Consider the following 26,349-nt stretch of genomic DNA (forward strand, 5'->3'; position numbering starts at 1 on the left):
ACTGTGATTTTAAGTTCTTCATTTTCTTTATAACTGACCAAATATCTTCAGTATAGGGTACTAAAGCAAGACTTTCATTGCTGGCTTCATCAATTTTAACTGGAGCGTGAAACAGAATTGTATGCTTATTTTCATTTGGGCGTATTTTGAATAAAGCAGAGAAATGATCCACCAGGTAGGCAACAACACCATTGGCATTAGTGACCCAACTGCCATCAGAATGCCTTAGAGTAGATATATTATTCTTTCTCTTCCTTTGAGTAGCATCCAGATGAAAAATGTGTGTATTTTTGTCCACATTAGGAATCCAGTTAACTTTACTTCTTTGCTCATAGTATTTATAGTGAAGTTCATTTAGAGAGTCAATTTTCTTACATCTTGCTCTTCAGCTCTTATATCTCTATTATGGACCTCCACTTATAATTTACGAAGCTCTTCCTTAGCCTCTTCCACAGCTTGAAAAATACTCCTAAAAGAATTCTTGCTCCATTTATTTAAAATTTTCCCAACAACTTCAATTTTATTCAAAGTATCAAAATGTAATGAAGACCAAGAATTCCTCCTTTGTCATGAAGTTTCATGTTCGATTAGTATAGAGAGTTGAGATTTTTGTACTCATGGAGCCCTCGAGGGGACACTACTCTTCTTCGCCTACACTTTTATGTTCTTGGAAAACAGCAAACCGCACTTAGCGGAAAAACTGATCAAAATATAAACTAATTATCAGCATAGTACATCGGGAGTGGATAAGAAATCTTAGAAATTAAACCCTAGTATCAGAATATATTGAACATACTAATGCGTAAGTTTACATATTCAAGTTGATTTTCATGAATAATCACCATGATAAATAAGTGGAAAAGCAGGGAAATCTTCTAGCTATAATTAAAGCAAAAAGTAACAGTAAAAAATAAAGAAACAGAAAGTAGCTCAAAAAATAATGTTTCGACGGAACTGCGTGTCTTCCTCATCTGAACCTACGACATCTGTAATTCTCTCTTTCAATGATTATATCTGAAAAACAAACTCAACAACGTGAAAATTTCAACAATAAACAAACGAGGGAAATTAAAAGAATCGAACATCAAAAAAAAAAAACTCACCTCTTTGTCCCAGTCCGTACGCCAAGCCATTATCAACAGAATGATTGTTTGAAGACCAACTCCAACTATTACGCCACCCCAAAGTCCCTTCATTCATATAAATTAAATTCAATGAAATGATAGAGATAAATCTAAGACCAGAGATATTCCAACATGAGTGAAATCTGCAACACTTTTCAAACAAGACAACTACAGGCAAGAGTATCAGTTTTTCAATGTAATTCGATGTTTCATGTTAGTATTTGAAGGACAAAGGAAAGATAGCATCCAGGATTAATATCCTGACTTTTAGATCTTCCCGTAAATAGACTATGAGGCTTACCTCTAGACCATAATCCAATATGAGTCCCATATATATACCAGCGGGCAACCCAATAAGATAGTAGGTTGCGATGTTTATATAGGCCACAGAACCTTGCCAACCAGCTCCGACGGCCATGCCTGTTGATTCTGATACATCAAATATACTAAAATTGTAAATATGCCTTCCTTCAAATGCCAACTCATAGTCATCCAATTGTTTATCCATTTAACTGTTCGTACGAACCTGATAAAATGGGTTGGATGCTGCTCAGGAAGATTGTCACACATAAAAACTCAGCTAACTCACTAACGTGTTTCATAACATCCTTGTTATTTGTAAATAGTTTCGGAAAGTTGTTTCTTGTGAAAAAAATTAGGAGAGCAAAAGCAATTTGTGTGACTAAAGCAATTGAGACTGTAACCCAAACAGAGAATTTTGCAGCTGCTGCATTTCCGGCTCCCAATTCGTTCGAGACCCTTACACTGATATAATACAAATCAGATTAGAGAACAGATAACTCATAAGTATCAAAAAAAACTTTAAGATCATTATTAGCATATACAATTGAGACAATCAAGTTACCGAAACTGAATAACTTTATAGGCTAATAAATAAGATAGGATGTTTTATTAGTATGAACAAATGAATACCTGACGGCAGCAATAAAACCTAGCGGTACCATGAATATCCATCCTTCAATATTCATACTATGAACTAGAAAGATAAACCATTCAACAATGTTGTCTTCTTAAGAAATCACAAGCTCGACATTATAATCAAGACAAATACAAATAATATGATTTTATTTAAGCAGTTAAAGCACATACCAAATGGAGGCAGCATCAACTTCGATTTTAGCATTTTTAAGTAATCCCGCAAGTACAATCAAGTTCATCAAATACCAATATTCCAAGCTGTAAAAATAAAATCTATTAGAGCAACAAAAACATAGTACATGTACGTAGTTCGAACAAAAGGTGATGACTTTGGTTATGTTTGGCTGGTCTTTAAACTACTTGACTGCCTCAACTAAAGGTCAGAAATAGGTAAGTCTTTTCCCATGATTCTGATTTTTCCATTGCATTGACACGTCTGGAAAATTACATTCGAGATACTAGCGCTAGTATCGTTTTTTATTGGCAAATTGAATAATTTGATTTAAAAAAGAACAAGGATACAAATAAATTGATCACATGGAGTGGTCTGAACCAAAACACAAAAAACAATACTAATAGTGAAAACTACATGGAGACCCGTTCTTATACATTTCCTTACTATGAAACCCACGTCCACAAAAACTCATGGGCGCACCCATATATGGGGAAATAATTATAGCAAGACCCATATTTTTGGAAAATTATATTTCTTCGGAAATTTGTTTTCCTTTTAGTGGCTAACATATCGTTTCCTTTCTTCGTTTCATTCAGATCCAAAATAAAGACCGGAGTAGAGAAAGACGAGAGGAAGATTAGGTGAGATCGTAGAATAGAATGAACGAGGAAAAATATTTTGCGAGGTGATTGAATGTTCGATTCTGTTTTTAATTCGTAGTTGCTTCTCAGGGGAAGATTATGATGGGCACAGATCTGATTCTTTATGATAATCGATTAATTTCAAATTTGTTGAATTCAGGACATGTTCAATTACTCTCGCTGATTAATGCAGCAACAGTTTCAATTTCTTTATTGACATTTGGTATATAAAACATACCCAAAGAAATTCTCTCCCGATCTGTATTGGTAACTACCCTATTTAGTGGGTTCTTCAATACTCCATTACTCTGCAACTGATCCCAATGAACAAGGAGAGCTCGAGCTCCAGACATGCATCAATCATTAACTCATTAATTATTTTTATGAACTCGAAGACTTACTACTTCATGGTCTTGCGGAAGAACAGTCCTCCATCTGTATGAGCTTTTAAACGATATATTGGGAGCATATGTACCTCATTCTTTCTACTAAGAAAAGATTCTAACATGATCGTAGTTGTATCTTCCCTTTTTTTTTGTTAATCATTTTGTTATTTCTGATCATGGTGAAATTAAGTAGTGAGTAACGGGACCAATATGCCCCCCGTATCACCACATTAAAATCTCCACCTAATGCCCATGGAATCGCATGCCACATTCCCCTGACTGCTCACAATTCTTCGCAGTAATCATCTCTATCGGTGTAACGATTAGGTCCATAAACATTTGTGAGGTATCATAAAAATCCATCATCTTTGAAAAATCCTTCAACAGCTAGTGAAAATGTACCTTCAAAAGCTGAAACCACTTCAAACATATCCAAATTCCATAGTATTAACATGCCACCAGACCTTCCAATTGAATTTAAAGCAACCCAGCCAAAGTTGTTTGAATCACTAATTTCAACCACGTATTTTTTTGTAATTTTTTCAAGCATAGTTTTTTGGAGAAAAATAATTGAAGCTTTCGAGGAAATATGGCTAAAGCTTTAGAGGAAATAATTGGGAGTTAAAGAAACATGAAAGAAGATGATGATGTGGTTATGACTGCATAACATGTCATTTAGTCGAGAAACTGTCTGCATAACATGTTATGCATTCGTGAAAATGGATGCATAACCTGTTATGCATCTACAAAATTTGTTGCATAACTTGTTATGCAGTCCAGAAAACCTGCATAACCTGTTATGTGTCCGAAAATATGGCTACATAATGCATTATGCATCGAGAAAATAGATGCATAACCTGATATTGCATCCGTAAATATGGATGCATACTACATTATGCATCAATTTTTTATATGTACGGCTAAAATCAACCAAAACAATGGTTACATAACTTGTTATATATGCATAACTTTGTTATGCAGATACATAACTTGTTATGCAGTCGAAAAAATGGTTGCATAATTCGTTATGCGTCTGCAGAATGTGTTATGCATCGTTTTTGGTGACTGCATAATGGTTAAGTATCAAGTTTTCAAAAAAAATCCCTAAAATGAGGATCACCTCCGATTTTTTCGTTAAAAACAAAAATTTGATATTCTTGTTTGTACTCGTTGCGTAGCTCTTTTAAAAAAAAATCCAACGGTATAAAATTTGTAAAATTCTAAGGCGCGGATTTTTAGATATGTTATGTCCAAATTGCGCTGCCAATTATACCCCTGAAAAAGATAGTATGCATAACGAGTTATGCCTGAAAAGGTAGTATGCATAACCAGTTATGTATTGATTCATATAATAACTTCATATAATTATGGGTGTCACGGTATACAAAATTAATTGTGGATCTGAGAACGAGAGTATTATTTTTTTTGGGTCTCCCCCTAATTTCCCCATACTAATAATGCTACACTAAGATACCTACAATCCAAAGCCCAACTCAACAAAATAAGGTCATAGAATACACCCACAACTAAAAGGTGGCTAATAAGGTGCCAGTGGATAGTTGATTCAAATTATGCACTAATATAATACGGGTCTGGACACCAAAAAATTTGAGATGAATACACATAACATTTTTGCAGATTTTTGTATAAGACATATTATTATCCATTGAAATTCTCTTATATGAGGATATCTAACAATGGATGTTGACCATTAGATCAAGAAACAGGTTGTCAACATTAACAACAGATCCCTCCTCTAGTTGGAAGTGTTGCGTTATGTCTTGACAATTCAGAATTTCTTTCAAACCAAACTAATGCATCCTGAAATCAATAAAACCCATCTCTTTCTTATCCCTAAAGTTAAACAACCTAAAGATCATAGTCAGTTTATACCAGTTGGTCTTTGTAACACTTTGTACAAACTGGTAGCTAAAATTCTACCCGACAGATTAAACTGCATTATTGGATACAAATAGTTCACCATTTTCATCCATTTTTATGTTATCTAGACAAATCTGATAATAGTACATTGGCCTCTGAAATAATACATACATTCAAATACAAAAAATCTAGAATATGAGGTCTAAGAGTAAAGATAGACATGTTTAAAGCCTTTAGTAGAGTTGACTGAATTTCTTGCTTAAAACTCTTCAAGCTTTTGGATTTAATTTTGATTCTTGTTCTTCTGATTGAACAATGTATCTCTGCAAACTTTATTTTCCGTTTAGCTTAATGGAGTACTAGGTACTTCTTTTCATCCTTCCAAGGGTCTTCGTCAGGTGATCCCCTACCTCCTTATCTTTTAATCATTTGCATGGAAATTTTTTCTAGACTTCCAGTATCTCACGAAAAATAAGAAATTACATGAATCAAAATAGCCCAGAAAAGTAACATTATTTATTTTTTAGAGGTGATTTAATAGAATATAAAAATTTGTTTAACACTATACAAATGTCCAATAGGGCTTCAGGTCATTTGATTAAGTTTGATAAATCTGGAATTTTCTTTTGTTAAAAAGTTCGAGTCTTGTTAATAGGAGGGAAATAGCGGATTCAAAGAGGGAAAGAAATTTGACAAGTTCCGGTCACTTCCTGGTTGTAGTCAAAATGTTGAAAAGGATTTAAGTTTTTAATAAATCCCGAACCTATTCTTATTATGATCTCTACTTTCTTGCATGATCTGCATCGAAAAAAACAACACTGGAGTTGATTAAATGTGATTCAAACTTTCACTTATTGATTTGTTAGTAGGTACCAACAGTTTTGAGAACAAGCATCTTTTCATAAGTTTTAGCCTCGTTATATGCTCATTCAACACGGGAGAAACAGTGCACAGGTGGATTAAATCTGCTTTATCCCCAAATCGCATTTTCAATCGAGAATCTGATCTACGTTGTTTACATTTTCTGCTCCCTTCTTTCAGTTCATAATTTTTATTGGTCTAAGCATACGATGGAACTCATGAAGAAATGCAAGATGATATATATCATGATTCTAAGTAAACTAAAACATGATTTACATGGAAATAAAGAATACTCATGTATCGCAACTTGCTTGGTATTAGGATCTCCCAGTATTGATGGGATCAAGTTAATTAGAAAAATAGGGTTTATAAAAAACAATGGGAGTGTAATTGATTTTAGGTTTGGTCGTTAGGGAGAAAAGAATATTATAGACATTTTAGTACTTTATAAATTAGTCAATCCCTCCTCTAAAATTTTACTTCCCTCCCTTTAATCTCTCCTCAAATCCATTTTTCCCTCCTATTAACAGGACTCAAAAATTCACATAAAACATCAAAGGATGATGTTTAATAAACTCTTAAAAATTAACCACATAAATCTGAAAATTTCTTATTTAGGTGCTCCACTCTTCATAGAAAGATCGAAAATAAAAACTTTTGAAACAATTGTAGAAAACATGGAACAAAGAATTCAAGGATGGAAAAGTAAGGTGTTGCCTCAAACAAGTAAAATGGTATTGAACAAATCGATGTTATTAGCTAGCATCCTAATATTTCAGATGGGATACTTTGTTATTCCAAAAAATATTAAACATAAAATAAGTTTGATACGAAGATAATTTTGGTAGGGATATAACCAAATGCTAAAGTATTCTACCACAAACCTTGTTCAGACCTTTGTAATCCAATTAACAAAGGTGGATTTGGATTCAGAGATGCTAATAAGGTTAACTTGGATACCTTAGTTAAGGTAGCCTAGAGGTTAATAAATGAAGTAGACTCCTTCTGGGCAAACTCTCTAAGATCCATGTATTTTAAAACAAATCAGCTTTGACGGCCAAATTTCTGATAAAAACTCTTGGATTTGGAAATGCGTAAGTAAAGATTTGAAACTTGTAGATAATAATAATAATATTTGGAAAGTGGGTAATGGGATAAGTATCTGTATTTAGGAAGATAATTGGATATCAGGAATAGGAAAGTAAGTTATCTTATACCGCAATTCAGCAAATAACTCTCTAACACTTGTGGATCTGATTGGTCCAGTCCACTAAAGATAAATCTATATCTATACAATCTGATGGAATGTTACTCTCGTCAATGTTATGTTTCCTGAAAATATAGCAGTGAAAATTTATAAGATAAATATTTTTCTATAGAATCTCAACAATCTGAATAAAATAAACTAATATGGATATTGACGATATCTGGCGAATTTACTGTTAGATCTTTATATAACAAATTAAATGAATCTTTCTGTAATTAATCTTTGTGGAATCTAGGAATATCACAAAGAATTGAAAATTTTCTTCTGGAATCAATGTTTACAAAATGCACTATCAACTAATTCTAAACTATATGAGATAATTGAAAATGTAAATCCTTTATGCAGCTTTTGTGGTGAACAAGAAGAAACTGTTGAGCATCTTTTCTTGCACTAATGGAGTGATTGAAGCTCTATAGATAAGAAGGAAAAATCTTCTTACAGTAATCTTAATTAAGAAGGCACTCCCCTTATATATATTATGCAAAACTAATTAATAGATAAATCTAATTAATACTAGGAGTGTTAATCACCCATCCTCTATATTAGATGGCTCTACCATTGATATAGTCCCGGCCTCGGACATGATTTAGTTCCTTTAATGAAATTTTTGTTTGAATCACCATAGATTTCAGAAGTCTTACGATAATACTACTTACTATTATAACTTGTTACAACCAACTAAATAATCAAGTAATCAGCACCTATACCATTAGGATCTAACTTCTTTCTACAACTTTGGTACTTTTACCTGATATCCCAGAATTCTAAAGGGAAGTCGTCAGTGATTGGAAAAACAATAATACCATCATCAGTAACGATATTCTCGGTAATCTTTCCTAATGTTAACCCACCTTTCAAAACATGATTCCCATACGAAAAACCCAATCACTGAAATTGGTTTGAACCATACCAACCATACTTTATGTTTAGCATTATAAATATGATGTATATAATTTTTTCTCTCAACACGTGGAGCTGCTGCAAAATTGATTTCCCTCACAAGATTGTTAATGAAGAAATCTGCTCTGACTTAAAATGATAATCTCTCTTTGGTGGCATCCCTAACCCAATATTCTGGTATTTTGAGATAATGTCGAAAGATATGAAACTCATATGGGTTTTATCTCTCTTTGACACTTTTTATTCACAATAAGAATTCATCGGTCAATCTTGAGCGTTGATTTAATTAGAGGATACTAAAGTAATACACCACCAATTAAAATCTCATCTAACGAGAAATTGATTCTGTCAACAAACATTTGATCATTTTAATGGACACCGGCGGAAAAAAAAAACTAATGAATGCGGCATTTTAGATATTTCAAAAGAACTAGGGCATTTTTAGTTTATTTTTCTTTTCCTGAAGCAATTAGAATATCAGCTATTAATTTGGGGGCATTTTAAGGTAATGTTTTACTTTTTTTTCAACTATATCCTTATATGATAATAAAATAGTAAAATTTAAAAATAACAGATCTTTCAAATTATGATGCGGATATGAGTAAATTTTACATTGTTGGAAAACATTTTTAAACAATTATTTAACAAATATTAACATGACTATCAAATGATAATTTTAGAAATATTGTATCATTTTACGATAAACATCAACTTTTGTAAAGCTAAATTTTAAAAGGGAAAACTAATAAACTGACCAACTTCCTACCATATAATTTATAAACCCGCCACAAAATTTAAATCATTTATAAAATGGCCTTTCCGCTAGATTTCACCTCTGGGCCCACTAGATTAGTCCACCACATTGATTTGGTCAACTAATCATGTTGAAGTTACTAACATGTCCTTCGCAACTTATGTTTACAAACCTTGACTATTAACAGAAGGAAAAAAAACCATGAAAACTGCCGTTCACCTTTCTTACCAGAAAAGCCATGAAAAAAAAATCTAACCTCCTCCATGTTCTGTTGTCTTTCCTACTGTTCAGATCGATTAGATTACCACAGCCTGATCTTTTGCCGCTTCCATAGCAGTTGATTTCTCTTCTAATACTTCATCTTCTCCGAGAATAATGAACATGTGATGGAAAAATAAGAGGCTATCACAAAAAATTGGAGTTCTTCAAATTAATCTGTTCAATCATTTATTGGTGATAATTTAAGGTATGGGTAGGCACCAATCAAGTACAATTGCATGTATTGATGCTATTTTTTTTTTAATAAAAATTTAGGGTTCTTGAGAAATATGTAAAATTTGTATTGGTTTCTAAATATTCTTGAAATTCCAGATCCTTTGTATCAGATTTTTTAGGATGCGAGTTTGTTTGTATAGCTTGAATTTCTCAATTGTTTGTTACTGGGAATCATAACCAGGACTTGATGGTTAATTTTCAAGTGTTTGTTAATGGTTGATTAATCAATGGTTTAATTGTTGCTTGTTCTTGAAATTTCAATCCGCGATGCCATCAGTCTGTCTACTCTATGTTTTGATTAGAACTAGTTGAAGCAGATAGTTATATGACCATATCCCAGTCGACAATCGACAATGGTGATGAATAGTTGGGAAGAAGATGAACAGGGTTTTACCAGCAACCCGTTTTATTCTTTACCGAGCTGGCTTTGAATAGGTCACTAATCCAACACTGAACCATTCAGTCGATTCAAGGGACTTATACGACTTTTAAACTGATTGGATAACTGACAGGTGGGCATTAAAACGGGACGGAAATGGTCAAATTCGGCCACTTTATATAATGATTCGAAAAAAAGTTTCTTAAATATAGGTCGAAAAGTTATCTACTTTATTAAAAAGCTCGTTTTAAAATGAAGATCACAACTTTTATGAAACTAAGGGAGTTTTAGTTTTAAATTTCTTTTTCATGGAAACTCTAATATTTATTAAAATTTTCTTCTAATATTCTTGAAGTATTAGTATAAAATAAGAAAAGGATGATTCAATAACTTCTTGTTGTTGTCTTGTTGTATGACTTGACTATACTGTTTAATGACAGTTGGGGAAGTTGAACCATTTTGATTCTTGAATATTAGTTAGGTGCGACATTCAACCTACTTTGAGCTTGAAAGTGTTGTTGCAGCGGTAAAAATAAAACAGTAACGTTTATTTAATCAAACTCTTAGATGTGAGATGTCTATGTGACAGTCAAGTTGTTGTAAACACACTAAAATGGAATAGCTAACATAGGTGAAAAATGATGGTATACACAAACATTCTCATGTTCTGAGCGTATGTCTCCTCAAACCATGACGTATAAACGATATATAGATGAGATAATAAATAATGGCCTTCGCGATAGACAGGAGATAAACCCGGCAAACCAGAAACTGTACGACAACTGAAACAAACTAATGGAATAGCTAACAAGAGACTGAATACTAACCAGAGCATGACGGCTGAAGCCAAAGACAACCGAAGGAATCCAAGCAAATCATAAAAATCCAACCATGAAAACCCACTCCAAGAATCTTTGCAGTGTCCCGAGGCAATATAAGCGTACTGAAGAATCACAAGTAACACCCATGCAAGATTTAAAGAACCAGCTGCTCCGGCTAAACCCCATTTCATGATGCAAAACCAACTTAATGGTATATGAAATGCTAACACCCGGAATGAAATACATGCCATTGCCCATACTTTACTTTGAGCTTGTAAAAATCTTTGCATCGGAAAATTCAATGCATACATAAACAATTGGGGTATCATCCATATTGAATATGTACCGGCCACTTCTGCAATATCCCTATTTTGGTCTAACAATGATAATAATGGTGTTGCAAATATAGAGATTAAGGTTAGTGGTATTGATGTTCCAAGTAAAATCAGCCATGATCTTTGTAAGTAAATCCCTAACATTCTCATTTTCCCTGCTCCATACGCTTGTCCACATAATGTTTCCAAGGCTGTTGCCATCCCTAGCTGGGTACAATAAATAAAAGATTACTCGGTTACGGAAGGGATAGAGAAAAGGAAAACAGGAAACCAGATCGAGTGTGTGAGAGAGAGAGGAATATACCATGACCCCAAAGCTTATACCAGAGACGACTAAGTTTTGAAGACCAACAGCAGCAAGTTCAAGAGTGCCAATATGACCAATCAAAGTTTGAGTAACGAAAGCCATAGAGTATTGAAAGATTGAAATTAAAATGGATGGTCCAGCTATGTGCCATACCATTTTATTTTCTTCCCATAATTTTCTAACGAAGGTTACTGGAGGAATTTCATCCTTGTTTGTTAAGAGAGGAGTTGAATGGTCTGAAATTCTTTTATCCATCGCAAAATCTATCTCTCAAATTTTGAGGCTTACGTGTTTTTGATGACCCACTTTTGCAGAGAAATGAAGCTTCTTAGTTCTTCTCCGTGAAGAAGAACAAGGAAAGACCCTTAATTTAAGCTCCAACTTTTTCTCATTGGACTTCTTAGGCAGGGGTATTAAATTATGTTTTCTTACTGGTAATTCAAAAGAAACATGTCCCGTTATTATGAGCGGTACATTAAGGTGTTTTCCCTTGTATTTTTTATTCCTTGAAAAGACTTGCAGCTGAGATCTTAGCGGTGTTTTCAACGTAATCTGTATAACCCAACTGCTAAGATCTCAGCTGCAAGTCTTTTCAAGGAAAAATTCAATAGAAAATCCTGTGGGCTGCCATTATAAATTCTTCAGAAACTGGACACAGGGGCTTCACCACAACCTTTAACAATGCTAGCCTTTTTGTTGGTGCCCAACTAAATCCTCCAGCAGCCAGCAGGTACTTTATCTTCCTCTCTTTAGGGTTTTTAAGAAAGAAAAACAAGCAACACATGATCGTAGATATTCTCAAAACTAAGTAAGAACCCAGAGGTAACCCATGGAAGAAATTAGACAAGACAGAATCAGCAGTTTACCGGATAACCAATACATCACATTCTCTCTTTCATTGATATGAAATATGCAGTCCAAACTAGTGTTCTCTCCAAAAGATGGAAAACTACTTGGGTTTCTCTACCTTATCTCAACTTCACTTGGAGTAGTTACACTTTAATGGTTTCACTGAAGGCAAAGATAATCTTACTAATGATTCTGTGAGTCTAAGTAAACAGGTAAATCGAGGTTTATAGATTTTGTTGTCTGCAGTCAATGCGATCAAGGGAATTTGTATGGTTCAAATGTTAAATAACAATTACCAAAAATTACCGCAGGTCTATCATTGTATTATACCAGTAAAAACCAAAGGTTACAATTCAGTTATACGAGTAACCGATGAACTATCTGCAACTGAAAAAACCAATCGGCATGTGACTGATTACTACTGTATCTCACAAAGTTGCCATCGATAGTATCTAAGGAGATGTTCGAGACTAGTTGAGCCATCAAACCAGGCCCAGTTCCGTTTTGCTATCAAGGATTCATCTTCTGCTGAAGGGAAATCAAGGACTTCTGTCAACTCTGCATTGGCAGTCTTTTTCATCATCAACGCCAACTTGTTCTTTGTCAGGTTTGTTATGTTCATCAGACATCCTCCTTGTTGCTTCTTGTTGGGTAGTGCATTTACTTGGTTCTTCCTTCTTCTGATTCTGGGTTATGGCCTATATAGGATATAAGTAAAATGCAAAGTATAAAAACAGGAGAGTGGGAACAAATATTATAGAACATTGAAAGTGGATTGTTTGACAAAAAAAAATTACGGGAAAAGAATAATTACCTCAAATATTATAGCACATTGAAAGTGGATTATTTGACAAAAGGCGATAGCAACTTCGAGGTCATTGGCGTTACTTTTGCTATCGGCTGCTGCTCTTTTGACGTTGTTGTTGCTCTTGAACACTTGCCGAAGGCCTTCTTTGGCAGTTGTTACCGCTTTATCAATTGGCACATCCTATAAAGAAAAAGATTGACCAATTATACCCAAATTTGCAATCCAATATCAAACAACATAAAAAGTCTCATTGAATCCATTCTTACGCGTTCAACTGTCAAAAGGTGTCCATGAGACCATTTTAATGGTATTGCATCTGAAGTTGATACCATTTTAATGGTATTGTTTCTTCTATTCTTTAACTACTGAAGTTGATTCAAATTCTTTAGGATCAAAACCAAGATCTTCGAGGAAGTCGCGCGAAAATGATCCACCAAAGTGAATTCTTGACAAACGCTCTAATTCTTTATCTGTATACTGACTCAAGTCTACCTTAGTTGATTGGCAGTCTTTATCATCACCAACACCAACTTGTTCTTCGTCAGGTTTACCTGGTTCTTCCTTCTTCTGATTCTGCGTTATGGCCTATATAGGATACAAGAAAAAGAAACATGCGAGGGAGGGTAAAAAACATAGAACTAAGAAAGTGGATTGACCTTTTGACATTACCTCAGGAAAGACAAAAATGTTACAGGGAAATAATTATTACCTCAGACTTGTTGTTGTCTTTAGTTTCAGCTTTGGCACAATTAGCAATTCTTCTGCTCTCAGCTGCTGCTCTTTTGACATTGTTGCTGCTGTTGAACACTGGCGGAAAACCTTGTTTGACAATTACTATCAGTAATGCAATTGATCGAGGTACAAGAACAGGCTCAGCTGCTTTACGTTCAAGCAAAGTATCCTCATCTCTCAAGTTTGCCGAAATTCTTATCAGTTGCAAAGCGGCCAGTACTAGTCACACCATCCCCTGCAACATTTTGTTCTTCTTCTGGCTGGCTGATTTCTACAACACTACTGATTGGATGAGCGATGGGTTCCTTCGTGTTTGAGTCGGCCAGTGGCTCTTCTTCAGTGATCAGATGCAGCCCTACAGTGTTCCAGTGTCCGGTTGCCATATGACCTTTCCTATTGGATCTTTGAGTATGAACTTGATCCGGAATGACTTATTAATAGGCAAATCCTACAAAAGAGATTGAACAATATTATATCAAAATTTGCAATACAATATTAATTAACATAAAAACAAGAACATATGTTAGTCTCATTGAATCCATTCTTACAAGTTCAGGGTCCAGAAGTGTCCTTTAGACCATTTTAATGGTATTGCAATTGAAGGATCCCAATCACCAAGGATCGGATCATCACCAACGACGAGAACTTCTTGACCAAACTGACACATCTTAATCAATTGGAATTTCACTCGAACCGTCTTCAATTAAACTGGATACATATTAGAATTGGTCAGAATCAATGCAGATAATGATCATAGCTTGAGTAACAGAACCCGAAGAATGAAATACTAAGATTAACTTACACTTACCTTGAGATGGAATTTCAGTTTTTCTCTGCAATTTGCATAAATACTAATGAATCGGTTAAAACAACAACAGATCTGATTTCTTGATTCATTATTTTATCCTCGACAAAAAGGATCAATTAGTCGCAATTAGCTCAGTAGTGAGCTTCAAGAACCCATTTCCTAGTGAAACAAGATTCTAGGTATCTAATTCGAAATAAACTAAACTGTGATGATAATCAATAGATATAAGAGTAGCGGAAAATTACAAGAAATTAAAGATCAATCAAACTGTCTCAGAATGAAAAAAAAAAAAAACGTAATGAAAATTGAACAAGAAATGTAGAGGGAAAATTCACAAGAAATCAAACGATAAATCAATCTAAAATCCGCAAAGAAAAAACCCTAGAATCTGTAAAACAACCAAGAAAATGAATAAATTACCTCCGATTAGAAGATTTGCAAGAATAACAACTCATGATTAGGGTTTCCATTTTCAAACAATCTTCAGGTTTCTGAAACAAATTTTTTGACAAAAACGGACACTGAAACACAAACAATCACTTTATTCATTATCTTCAAAACGGATTTTACATTCTTGCCCATATAACCACACTCTTTAACAACTGAAATTCACAATTCCGTGCAGTAAAAAAACTCTAACTGTAAAAAAATTTAAACATACTAAAACTAAAATTTTGATCGCCATCCCATCTTCTTCGCTGTGCCACCATATGTCTTCATAGCCCCTTAACTGATTACAAGTGCCATTAACAATAGCATCGGTTTCAATATCTCCTTCAGAGACCATTCATCAACTTCTGCGCTTCTTAATCCTGTGTTACATCTCATTAAAGATCTTAATGCAGCCACTTTGGGCTCATTTGTTTTACATGTTGGCAATGCTTTTTTTTCATTCAAGCCTTTCTTTCTGACAAACCTTGTCCTCACGGCAGTAGACGAACCATTAGTGGTTACAAATTGTATATCATTCTCAAACAAGAAAATCTCAAGACTGGGCAAAGTTCTGCCGAGGAGTAAAGTGTTGTGAAAAACAAGAAACTTGTCGTCAATGAGAAAGCGATAAATTTCTGTTTGTGGAGTTACCTTACAGTCAAACCCTATGAGACTTGTTTTTGATTCTTGGTGGGTTTTTTGAAGCCAATCCATGCATAACCCGTAGTTTTGAGTGTAAAGAACATGAGCTTGAGAGAATGGCCAGATGGAAGAACTGAATCCGAGACTGACTCGCCTAGATGAACCATTGTCAAATTGAGAATCCTCTATGTTTTCTATCTTCAAAGAATTTAACGACGACGACGACATGATCGTTTCTTCTTACTCAGTCTCTTGCTTTTCTTGATTCTTGCTCTTACTCTCTCTCTTTTTGATATTAAATCTTTACTGTTACGCTACTAGTGTGATTCCCTTTTTTTTTTACAAATTCAAGTCTCGTAAAAGTCACTATTTGTAGACGGCAAATATAGATATTGTGGGGACTGGGCCAGTGTACGCCGTACACGTGTGACCATCTAATTAATCTGAGTCGTGGACTTGGTGTGCAAATGCGGAATCGGGAGAGAATCTAAGGGTTCAGCGCCCCATTAGTCCCCAGCCGCGTAGCATTTTGTTTATCGCTCCTAAACGGGACCATTTAGCTTTTTTCGTTTTTCATTTTTACCAAAAAAAAAATTTAATTACGTTTTCTGGGAGTAGAGTATACATTTTCTGGGTAATAATTTACTAGAATAATTTACCAAGAATAATTTGTCGTCAAATAGATTACAAATGGCTATGGAAGATTTTAGGTTAAACCACATTCGAAACCAAAGGCAGAATAACTTATATCTAGTCCCAAATTTTTTAAGAACGGTATAAATATGCACTTTAGTCCACCAAAATTTTCATAGTTTTATAGAAAAAATAAGTCACCGCTATTGTGTTAAACTACCGACATTTGGATCATGAAGTTCATCCGGTCATCTATAGATTTAGCCATTTATGTCACGAATTAACCTGTGAGTCGTGTGTAGAGTTTGAGTCACACGGGTAATTATTTGTAACCCAAAATCTTCCATAGTAATTTCTGGTAAATTATTCTTGGTAACCTAAATCTTCTCGGTAACTTAAAGGATGCTTTTTTGTATTTTAATTCTTCATCCGTCCCTATTATATAGATGGAGAAGTATGTTCCTCTTCGAATAAGAAGCTTTTTTTATTTTATACATATCCATTCACTTTCATGTTTCTTTATCCAATTTTCAATAACTGAGACAAGAACTTAATTGTAATGATACTTAGGTATAATAAATGAGGGTAATATTATATGGAAAAACTCATCTTGAAAATGGAGTTCTGCCTATCCTACGAGGCAGCCAAAATCTAAATCTCTGTCTTTATATTGGGGATGGAGGGAGTATTCAGATTTTGAGTGAAACCTTAGAGCATCTTCAATGGAGTATGAGTATTTAGCATACATGGAGACCGAAGAAAAGGTATTTAACAACATAAAATCCATATACAAATCTTTTTTTGATAAGCATCTCCAGTGGTAGTTGTATCCATATCTATTTGGATATACTTGTCGCTTATTTATAAAAACAAAATATAAAAAATAAATTAAAATAATAATAATAAATTGATGACATGGGTATGGATGAAAGTCTCCAAAAAACCATACTCTCATCCAAACTCAAACTTCCACGTCATATTAAATTTTGATTATCCGACCACCACTGGAAAGGTATTTCTTGTCGAGAGCTTCTAAAATCCTAGGTGACATCATTATTTTTTAAAGTACTTACCAAGTACATAAACACCTACATAGGTCATCTGAATTGAGAGATAGAACTAGCCGAATGAGAGATCATTTCAGAATAGAAAAGTAAACGAATGAGAGATGAGGAAAGGATAGGCTTATCCAAATGAAATCCACTTGTCATCTCCTGAATGTTGTTTCCTTGATTCTTCCAATAGATACTCCTTTCCCTCCCACAAATAATCAAAACTAAAATCCAAACACACTTCTACTAAAAACTCACTTCTGACTCCCAAGTAAACCTTACACCACAGAATTCAGAGAAGAAGAAAAACATTTTAGTGAATACAGCAGCAACACCAATGGCTTCTCTTGCAACCTTAGTTGTTGTACAACCTACCTTCGTTAAAGGTCTCGGAGGAAGCTCAATCACCGGAACCAAGCTTTCGGTTAAGCCTACCGCTCGCCGTAGTCTCAGACAAACTAAAGTCAGGTGAGAACTTCAGTTAACAATAACCAAATTTATTTGATTAAAAACATTGTTATGTTTCTTTCAGTATATATATATACACTAAATGGTGAATGTTTTGTATATAGGACTGGTGTCGTGGTTGCCAAATACGGTGACAAAAGTGTGTACAAAAATCAGTGAGTTGAATACAAAAATCACCTGAATTGAGAGATCGTTTCATGAGTGGCTATTAGGGTTTCCCCATAACTTAGCTTGGATGAACAAATACGTCTGTAAATTTCAACAATCCTACAAAATAATAGAACATACATAGTTATAAAAAAAATAGAATAAATGCAATCAGAATAAAAACTAAATCAAGACTGTGATAAAAAAATAACTATCTATAAAACAAATCTATTTGTACGTATTACCACAGATTGATAATAACCTAATCTGATTGATATGATGTTTTACTGAATTTTATTTCCACTGCTCATTCCATCAGGAAGCTAAACCTGCTGCAAAGCCTGCTTCAAAAAAGAAAAGTAGCTCTAATGAAAGTTCTGATGAAGAACCTGCTAAACCTGCTGCAGTGAAAAAATATCTATTGAACAGAGTTGGAATAATTAATTTACAATATAATTTTGCTATTCTACTTATAGGATTGATGTTTATTCATTTCGCACTAAATTTTTGCTTTCATACCCACATGCAGAGACAAATTTGTGATGTTCCAAGACAGATTTGGCATAACTAGGGCTGCACATGGGTCGGTTTGGGTCGGTTTTGGCCTCACCCACCACCCGACCCACTGATGGCGGGTAACAGAAGTTTTCACCCGCAACCGACCCAACAACACAATGGGTCGGTTTTCACCCGACCCATTGTGACGGCGGGTTTGGTCGGGTGGGTGGTGGGTTACCCACCATAAAATAAAATGACATTACATTAACAAGGAACAGAGTTATTGAGTATAACTGTATATCAGTATAAGTGTATAACAAAGTTGATAAAGCTAACAATAAAAAGGAACAGAGTTCAATTGTTCAAATCTCAAAAGATAAAAGAGTGCATTACTATTGAGTATTGCCTACTATACTAAAGCCTAATATCATATAAAGCGACCAACAGCGAGTCGCTGCAAGCCTGCAAGTTTGTGGATGTTTTACCTCCGAATGGCTGAAAGCCTGAAATAAAACGAAGTCTGTAAATTAGTTACAGTAACAAAGATGAACTCATAAAGATCAAGCTACTGACAATGACCCTTGGCGTCATTACCTTGTCTAAGCCAATAGGAATCAATCATCTATGAGTCTATGAAGATAGAAGAAGCAGCAAGGTCAGTGAAACTGAATAGCTCTGCAAGCGAAATGAACAATTAGAATGAATGAAAGGGTAGATGAATTTCTTGAAACAAGTAAAATAGCTCTGCAAGCGAAATGAACATTTTAGTTTATCCATCCATAACAACAGCAAGTACCAACACAAACTGCCCGTCAGTACACCGGACAGTCACTGTAATTAGATGAAATAGTACACGGTAGCTACGCGTTCTTTACAATTTTATTGTACTTCTCTTACAGCAACGTTCTAAATATAGGATAGCTAGATGTCCTGCCTGCTATTCGAAGTCTTGAAGTGAAAAAACCCAAAAATTCTCTAATCAGTACACCACCTAATCTGAGCATTATCCATCTAGATACTAATACAAGCACAATACCATAAATTGAACATTAACGACCTCAATATAGAACACAAAGTTTAGACAGACATGACATAAAGCTTCACTACCAAAGGACCCCAATAACCAAAAGACCTCAATAACATAATGTCCAAACATAAAGCTTCACAACCCTGTTTTTAGGTCGTTAACTTGAAAAACTCAGATGCAAAAAATGATTGCCCTGACCTATGCAAAAAAACTCAGCTTCATCATAATCTCAACATCCAAATTCAACTATAAGAACATATAAAATATCCTAATACTAAGAACATCAAGATAACATACAATACACAGATCAAAGCAAAATTTGAAAAGCCAAATTTCAAGATTCTCAAACCATAGAAAACAGTATAACAAACATCAAACAGATAACTGAATTTAAGAAATCCAATTGATATGAGGTACACGACATTGTGACAATGCCTCTGACATGTTGATATAGAGATAACTATGAGTGATCTTCGGATTTCAAAAGATTTTTGTTATAGATTACTAACATAACAGGGCAGTTAATCTATTCACATGGCATGCATTATGTTTAGTAAACCATGTACTTTCATGTAATAAAAATGCTGCAGTAAAACTCACGGTGTCATGAACAACAATAGAGCCGAGGAAAATTTAGACATACCAGACTCAACAATATCAATCTCCTCCTCCTCGACTCCAAGGGTAGATGAATCCATGTCTATTGGTGTTCGTAACCAATTTTGTAACAAAATTAAGGCCTCAAGTGTATTGGGCTTTAAGGATCTTCGAAAAGGATCCAAAATTCTTTTTCCGGTACTAAATGTTGATTCTGAAGCAACGGAAGAAACGGGAATAACAAATATATCTTTAGCCATAAGTGGCAAAATGTCAAACCTCGCAGCATTTACCTTCCACCATTGTAATATATCAAAAGTAGCATTTTCATTTGTGGGTGTGTAGATCGGTTCAGCCAAGTACCTTTCTACCTCAGATCTCCCATTGTCCTCCACATTACTCAATTGATGCTTTCGTTTATTCCTTCCCGCCATATACTTGGCCTTGCTAGAAATAGTACTTCCAAAACTCGAAGAACTTTGAGTAGAAGTAGAATTAGTCTCTCCCATAGATTCTGATGAATATACTGCACATCTAACATTTTCTGCTTTATAAGCTGCAAACAGCTCCACAAAATTTTTCAGAACTTCTTCAACCCATTTTTCTACAAGTTTTTTCTTCATTGCTGGGTCATAATGCACAATTAAATCTTCAACAGTCACAAATAATCCATGTTCTTTCTCTCGTGGATCAAGAAGTACAGCCATTAACATCAACGAATTCATCTTTCGGTATGTTCCCCAATATTTGTTGTACTTGAGCAACATTACAGCACCCATGTGGCTTAAGAAAGGGTCCTCATGTGTATTTTTCCATTCTTCTAATTCTTGACGAACAGTGCCAAGTTCCAATAAGAAAGAATGAGAAGTAACATAAGTAGAAGCTGAAAATGCAACAGTTGCTTCATAAAATACGTGTAGAAACTTAATCAGAACTCTCGCGTTGCACCAATCGTATCGTTCAGGAGCATGCACTTTTGGCCTGTTTTTTTCTTGGCTTTCCTGACAGCAGCAGAATCTTCTTCTTCAGTAGTATCAAGTTCTTCTTCATTGTCTGATTCCAGATCATAATCAGCATCAAGATCAACAGTGTCATCACCATCACCCATAATATTATCTGGTACTGGAATATCAAAGCAAAACTCTTCACAAAATGCCTTATCAGCAGCAACAAGAATTAAGTAAGTAGAATTCCACCGCGTTCTCACATCTAATATCAGACCCTTTTTGCAATCTATTCTTTCCGACTCAGCAGCCTCCGTAAACCTTTTATATCTTGCGGGAGATTTCGTGACATATTTTACCACTGCCCTGATCCTGAGAAGTGATGTATGATACTTCTTCATACCGTCCTTCACAACAAGTGCAAGTACGTGAGCCGCACATCGAACATGTAAATGTTTAGCTCCTAGTAATGCAGAACCCCAACTCTGAACTCTCTTCCTCAAATAGTCAACAACAACTTTATTTGCATACGCATTATCAAGCGTCACAGTGAAAACCTTTTCAAGTCCCCAGTCTAGCAAACATTTCGCCAAAGCCTCTCCAATATTTGTACCTTCATGGCTATCAATCAAGCAAAAACAGATAATTCTTTTATGTAGTTTCCAGTGATGATCAATGAAATGCGCAGTCACTACCATATAATTGTAATTCTGCGATGACGTCCAAGTTTCAGTAGTAAGGCACACTCTTATCTTGTTTGCTTTGAAATAACTTTTCAGATTAGCCTTCTCTGTCAAAAACATCTTGCACACATCACGGTATATTTTCATACGACTTGGAAGCTTAAATCGAGGCTCAAGATACTTACAAAAAGCTATAAAACCTTCACCTTCAACAATTCTAAAAGCCATTTCATCGGTAACGATAAATCTAATCAGCGCTCTCCTGCACGCATCTTGAGAAAAAGACACCCCAACCAACTGTGGTTCCTCTCCAAGCTTGCAAGGCTGGAAGTCAAGTGTTTGTTGTCCGTCAGCTCTAGCCTCATTCATTTCATTCTTATACTTCTGACACTTATCCAAATGATGTTGGAGATTAGAAGTCCCATGTTTCTTACCATCCAAATTTTTCTTACCAATCTTGTAATTAGCCTTTTTGCAATATTTACATTTCGCTCTCTCACCATTTTCATAAATATCATAGTGATCCCATACCTTTGATCTCTTCACACCAGCATTAGGATTATTATCTAATGTTTCACCTGCAGCACAAGCATGTGAAGGTTCAGAAGCTGGTGTAGATGAGCCAGCGGTACTCCCTGTCCCTGCTGATGGTCCATGCACTTGTCCAGGACGCGGTGGACGTGGAGGGGGAGGTCCCATTTGTGATGCCACTCCATGTATAATTGGAAGATTAGAAGCAGAATCATCTTCTGAGATTTCAACCATGGTAACCTGCACAAAAGAAACAAGTTACATCGGTAAAACACATTAAAATCAAACACCATACTAACACCATACTCAATTGAATATTTGCAACAATTGAAAGTACTAACACCATACTGAATTGAACAAAATACTCATGACTTAGTTCAAATACCAAATAAATTAACTAGGTTGTACTAAAGAACTGAGATTGATTTAAAATTTAAAATCAAACTACTGGTTCTGATTCTTCTGAACATAAATGAGTAATTCCAAATACTCATTGTTGCAGTTGCAGCTTAGAAGAATAACACCTCTAAAAACACATAAATATTAACAACGAGGTCCACACTCCACATTAAGACTTCTCCCTGATATTATCATATATACAAACAAGTTAAACCCTAAATTGAAAATGCATGAATCAACGAGGTCCACACGGCATTTATAGACTGTATTTTAAGTTTCAAAATTCTAATTGACTAGGTAATTTTCACAAACAGTTATAGGCTACTCTAAAAAATCAATTAGAACTTGCTAGGTAATCAATTCAAGGCTTGATTTATGATGGTAATTATAACTTATTTGGCTGCCTAGATTTACAAATCTTCATGAAATCATTTATCACATTAAAATATATACACATCTTGATATTAAGAGTTAAACACAAAGAGATTAGACAATTTCAAGCTAAATATGTCGGTGTGCAAAATCAAATATCAGACTTACAAAAATTATTAAGTTCAGTCCATATAAACTTATAAAAATCTCTAAGTTCAGAAATTATACAACATTTCTAAGTTCAGTCCATACAAACTTATAAAAATTCTTAAGTTCAGACCATACAATTTATAAAAACTTCTAAGTTAAGAGATTATACAAAATTTATTGAAGTACACCAATTTAATTCTAACATGTAGCTTCAACTGAGTCCTAGCGGTAGGGTTGCCGAAGGCCTTATGTTAACGACAGAAACATCCTCTCAACAAAGAGAGAATGAGCTACAAGTAGCTTTTGCGATTCACCGCTAGGACCATTTTTATCATGCTCAATGAGATTCTATCAAACTTCACCTAAACAATATAAAAAGGAACCAAAATAAGCAAAACAGTTGGATATACCTTCTTAGTTTTCCTAAACCAACTCTGATTAGTTCTTCTTCAAACTCTAATGAACTGAACTTCAGTTCTTCAATCTTGACAAACCCTACCATGGAATAAAAAAAAATATTAGATTCAGATAATCAACAAACCATAAAATGGAAAGGACATATAAAAGGAACCTAAATAATCAAAACAATTTCATAGTTGGATATACCTTCTTAGTTCTTCTTAAACCAACTCTGACCAGTTCTTCTTCAAGCTCCAATGAACTGAACTTCAGTTCTTCAATCTTGACAAACCCTAACATGGAAAAATAAAATAAAGGGTATTAGATTCAGATAAATTGAGCGCTGCCTAAACACATAAACATCATACCAATTCATTCCAAACTGAAATTAAAAAACAACACCCTAAACAGATAAACCCTAAATTGAAAATTACAAGAAATCACATCATCAAAAAATTACAAGTTTACAACGGTTCCTAATCTTACCTTCCGTTATTGGTTTGCTTATGGTGATGCCGATGATCCACAAAGTGAATCTGAGACTGAGCGAAGAAAAAAGAATGGAGTTGGAGACTTGGATGGAGATTGGAGTCTGTCTGAGAAGGAGAGAAGACTCAGAAGAGGCCGTGGAAGAGAAGAGAAGTAAAATGTGATTAGGTTAGAGGTCTTTTACTTTTATACATCAATTCAACGGCTCTGATAATTCATCCTAGGTTAGATCTAAGGGTCAGGAATCCTACGTTAGTTTTGGGCGGGTGCGTGGGTCGGTTCGGGTGACGGAAGTTTCTACCCGCAACCGACCCACAATAGGTGGGTTCTGGCGTGCCTCACCCATAGTCGACCCATGCCTCGGCGGGTTGGGTCGGGTGCGGGTATTTTTGGTCGGGTACGGGTTGGGTCGGGTATGTGCAGCCCTAGGCATAACACCGACTAAAATAGGATGTTAGTAATAAAATTGTTGTCGAAGTTTATCTCTAGCTGCTGTAGATTTCGAATTTACATGAAGACAAAATTAATATGACAATAGACACAACATATATTTTGTGACATTAATTTGACAATATTTTTGCTTTCAAAATAATTTGTGATGTCCCTGCTGTGTATATTTATGCCATTAGTGATACTTTTGCTGACTATTTGTTTCCAATTTTATGCAGTCCATACTCTTTCATTATATTCAAATGGATCCCCAGATGCCCTTCTGGACGTTAGGCAAACACCTATAAAACCTTCTTTCATATTGGTGACACCGAAGAAGGCACAAAATGGATGACTCGCGTTCGAATATCAAGAAATTGGAATGTACTAGATTTCATGGGTACCAACGAGGTCACCATCCTGGACGTCTTTCATGCTCGATGACAGTGTAAGCATCTGAATTTGTATCTGAAATATGTTTGTCCTGTAGTCTCATCTCTAATGTCGTACTGAACATATCATATTTTTAGTATATAGATTTCTGTACATTGAATCAAATATATCTAAAATCTTTGGTACATACTAAAAATTTGAAGTTAGATAGGTATTTCCCCCTACATGCAATAACCGTTGGAAATATTCTGTTCTATATTTTGAAATTCCATGTTCAAATTATCGTCATTCACTGGCTGTAGTGAATTATACTTATGTTTGATTTTAGGGTAACAACCATATGTTTATTACAATCTGGCATCTGACTTCATCAAATAAAATTTGTGCCTGACACAGGGGAATGAACTGCATGGCGTAGTACCAAAGAAGCTCCTTTGGAAATTCGATCCATTGCTACGCTTGGTGGAATATATTCCCTGAACAGGTTCGCCACTCTTGGTGATAAAAAGATATTTCGGCCAGATCACAATGAACACCGCACTTCAGTCGAAATCCCTCATCACAAGTTCACTTTTTCCAAATACGAAGATCTGGAATGGCGTTTGGTGAACACCTACCTCACTAGTAATCTTTAATGTGTAGCCACTCAATTATTGATTAGTGTCTGGTGTAACATATACCCACTTTTTTATGTTATCTGATACCTTTTTTTCCCATGGGTGTGTAGTCTGACAAATCTGCAAGAAATGAAGAGAGCCAATGGTCAGACTTGCATGATGCACGAGTTCACGCTCCAAGACCTTAGGTATTTGTAACTCTCATGCTTTGCATTTTTCAAGTTACAAAAGTAACAGCTTACCTGTACATAGTCTTGCTTTTGACTTACACCCTATCTTTTTTCCAGCGGAAACAATGTTAAGATAACTGTATAGGATGAGGCAACCACTAAGCTAAGTCGTAACTTGGACACTGAAGAAATAAAGGATACGCCCGTGGTCGTCATCGTCTCATCCATTATCTTCAGAAATTTCAGGGTACTATCCATCCCACTGTCTAAATTTAAAAAGACCCTGTTTGTTTGATCAGGCAAGTACGTCTCCACGAATAGTATAAATTGTCATACTATTATTCGTTACAAATGTAAGCCACCTAGTTTTTAATTCCTAGATTCTATTATGAGTTTGCTATCTTGTGGATTCTTTAATAATTTTATTAGGGAAGTTGAGCCTATATCACATTTTAAGTTATGATTTCGAAGCGGAGACAAATCAATAAATTATTGGAATTAACCTCTTTTTATCTTCTTTAATCTACAGGTTTTTCTATAACTTCTTTTTCTGACAAAAAGGGAAGGAAAGTTGCATTACATTAGATAATAGCAGGCTCTAATCTATTATCAATTCTAATAAAAAAAAAATCATCTCATGAAAGGTCTGCAAACAAGAAAATATCGATTCTTCTTTTTCTAGTTATCCTATCCACCACAAGAAGAAACTATCTATTTAAATACATAACGTTACTCGAACCAAAATTTAAACAGATTTAAACAGGTTATTGTAGAATTCTGAGCTTCCACAATTGTAATTTATGAAGCAAGGAATA

General features: G+C 34.8%; 2 protein-coding genes across 6 annotated transcripts; both read right to left on the reverse strand.

Moving 5' to 3' along the window:
* Positions 1-762: 762 nt before the first annotated feature.
* Positions 763-11,633, reverse strand: LOC113337909 (protein DETOXIFICATION 33-like). 2 transcript variants are annotated; one of them, XM_026583453.1, is made up of 8 exons: positions 11,263-11,633; positions 10,630-11,165; positions 2,235-2,321; positions 2,058-2,114; positions 1,651-1,889; positions 1,426-1,553; positions 1,104-1,190; positions 763-1,014 (listed from the first exon to the last, which is right to left on the reverse strand). In XM_026583453.1, exons 1-8 carry the CDS (start codon positions 11,518-11,520, stop codon positions 1,009-1,011), a joined length of 1,398 nt encoding a protein of 465 aa, XP_026439238.1. In that variant the 5' UTR covers positions 11,521-11,633; the 3' UTR covers positions 763-1,008. The 2 variants fall into 2 exon arrangements, with proteins under 2 accessions (XP_026439238.1, XP_026439239.1); XM_026583454.1 differs by lacking the exon at positions 2,058-2,114.
* A 754-nt stretch (positions 11,634-12,387) lies between these two features.
* On the reverse strand, positions 12,388-14,960 carry LOC113337882. Of its 4 annotated transcripts, none has more exons than XR_003354476.1 (6): positions 14,883-14,960; positions 14,203-14,362; positions 13,632-14,102; positions 13,189-13,507; positions 12,929-13,102; positions 12,388-12,812 (listed from the first exon to the last, which is right to left on the reverse strand). XR_003354476.1 is itself a non-coding variant. In XM_026583437.1 (5 exons), the coding sequence occupies exons 3-5, from the start codon at positions 13,252-13,254 to the stop codon at positions 12,654-12,656; spliced, it is 399 nt and encodes a 132-aa protein (XP_026439222.1). In that variant the 5' UTR covers positions 13,255-13,507; positions 13,632-14,102; positions 14,203-14,426; the 3' UTR covers positions 12,388-12,653. The 4 variants fall into 4 exon arrangements, 1 of the variants encoding a protein (XP_026439222.1); XR_003354474.1 differs by having other exon boundaries at positions 14,463-14,950; XR_003354475.1 differs by having other exon boundaries at positions 14,457-14,950.
* Between the last annotated feature and the right edge of the window lie 11,389 nt (positions 14,961-26,349).

The sequence above is a fragment of the Papaver somniferum genome, unplaced genomic scaffold (assembly GCF_003573695.1).
Source record: "Papaver somniferum cultivar HN1 unplaced genomic scaffold, ASM357369v1 unplaced-scaffold_18, whole genome shotgun sequence".
Lineage (NCBI taxonomy): Eukaryota > Viridiplantae > Streptophyta > Magnoliopsida > Ranunculales > Papaveraceae > Papaver > Papaver somniferum.

Excerpts from the sequence above, each read along its gene's own strand:
- LOC113337882 (XM_026583437.1), bottom strand. The coding sequence starts at position 13,254 with ATGGTATCAACTTCAGATGCAATACCATTAAAATGGTCTCATGGACAC. Across the intron at positions 13,103-13,188 it reads ACCTTTTGACAGTTGAACGC|GATGTGCCAATTGATAAAGC; the intron begins GTAAGAATGGAT and ends TTTTCTTTATAG. Across the intron at positions 12,813-12,928 it reads AATGTGCTATAATATTTGAG|GCCATAACCCAGAATCAGAA; the intron begins GTAATTATTCTT and ends TATCCTATATAG.
- LOC113337909 (XM_026583453.1), bottom strand. The coding sequence starts at position 11,520 with ATGGATAAAAGAATTTCAGACCATTCAACTCCTCTCTTAACAAACAAG. Across the intron at positions 2,115-2,234 it reads GTTGATGCTGCCTCCATTTG|TATGAATATTGAAGGATGGA; the intron begins GTATGTGCTTTA and ends TCTAGTTCATAG. Across the intron at positions 1,890-2,057 it reads GGTTTTATTGCTGCCGTCAG|TGTAAGGGTCTCGAACGAAT; the intron begins GTATTCATTTGT and ends GTATTATATCAG.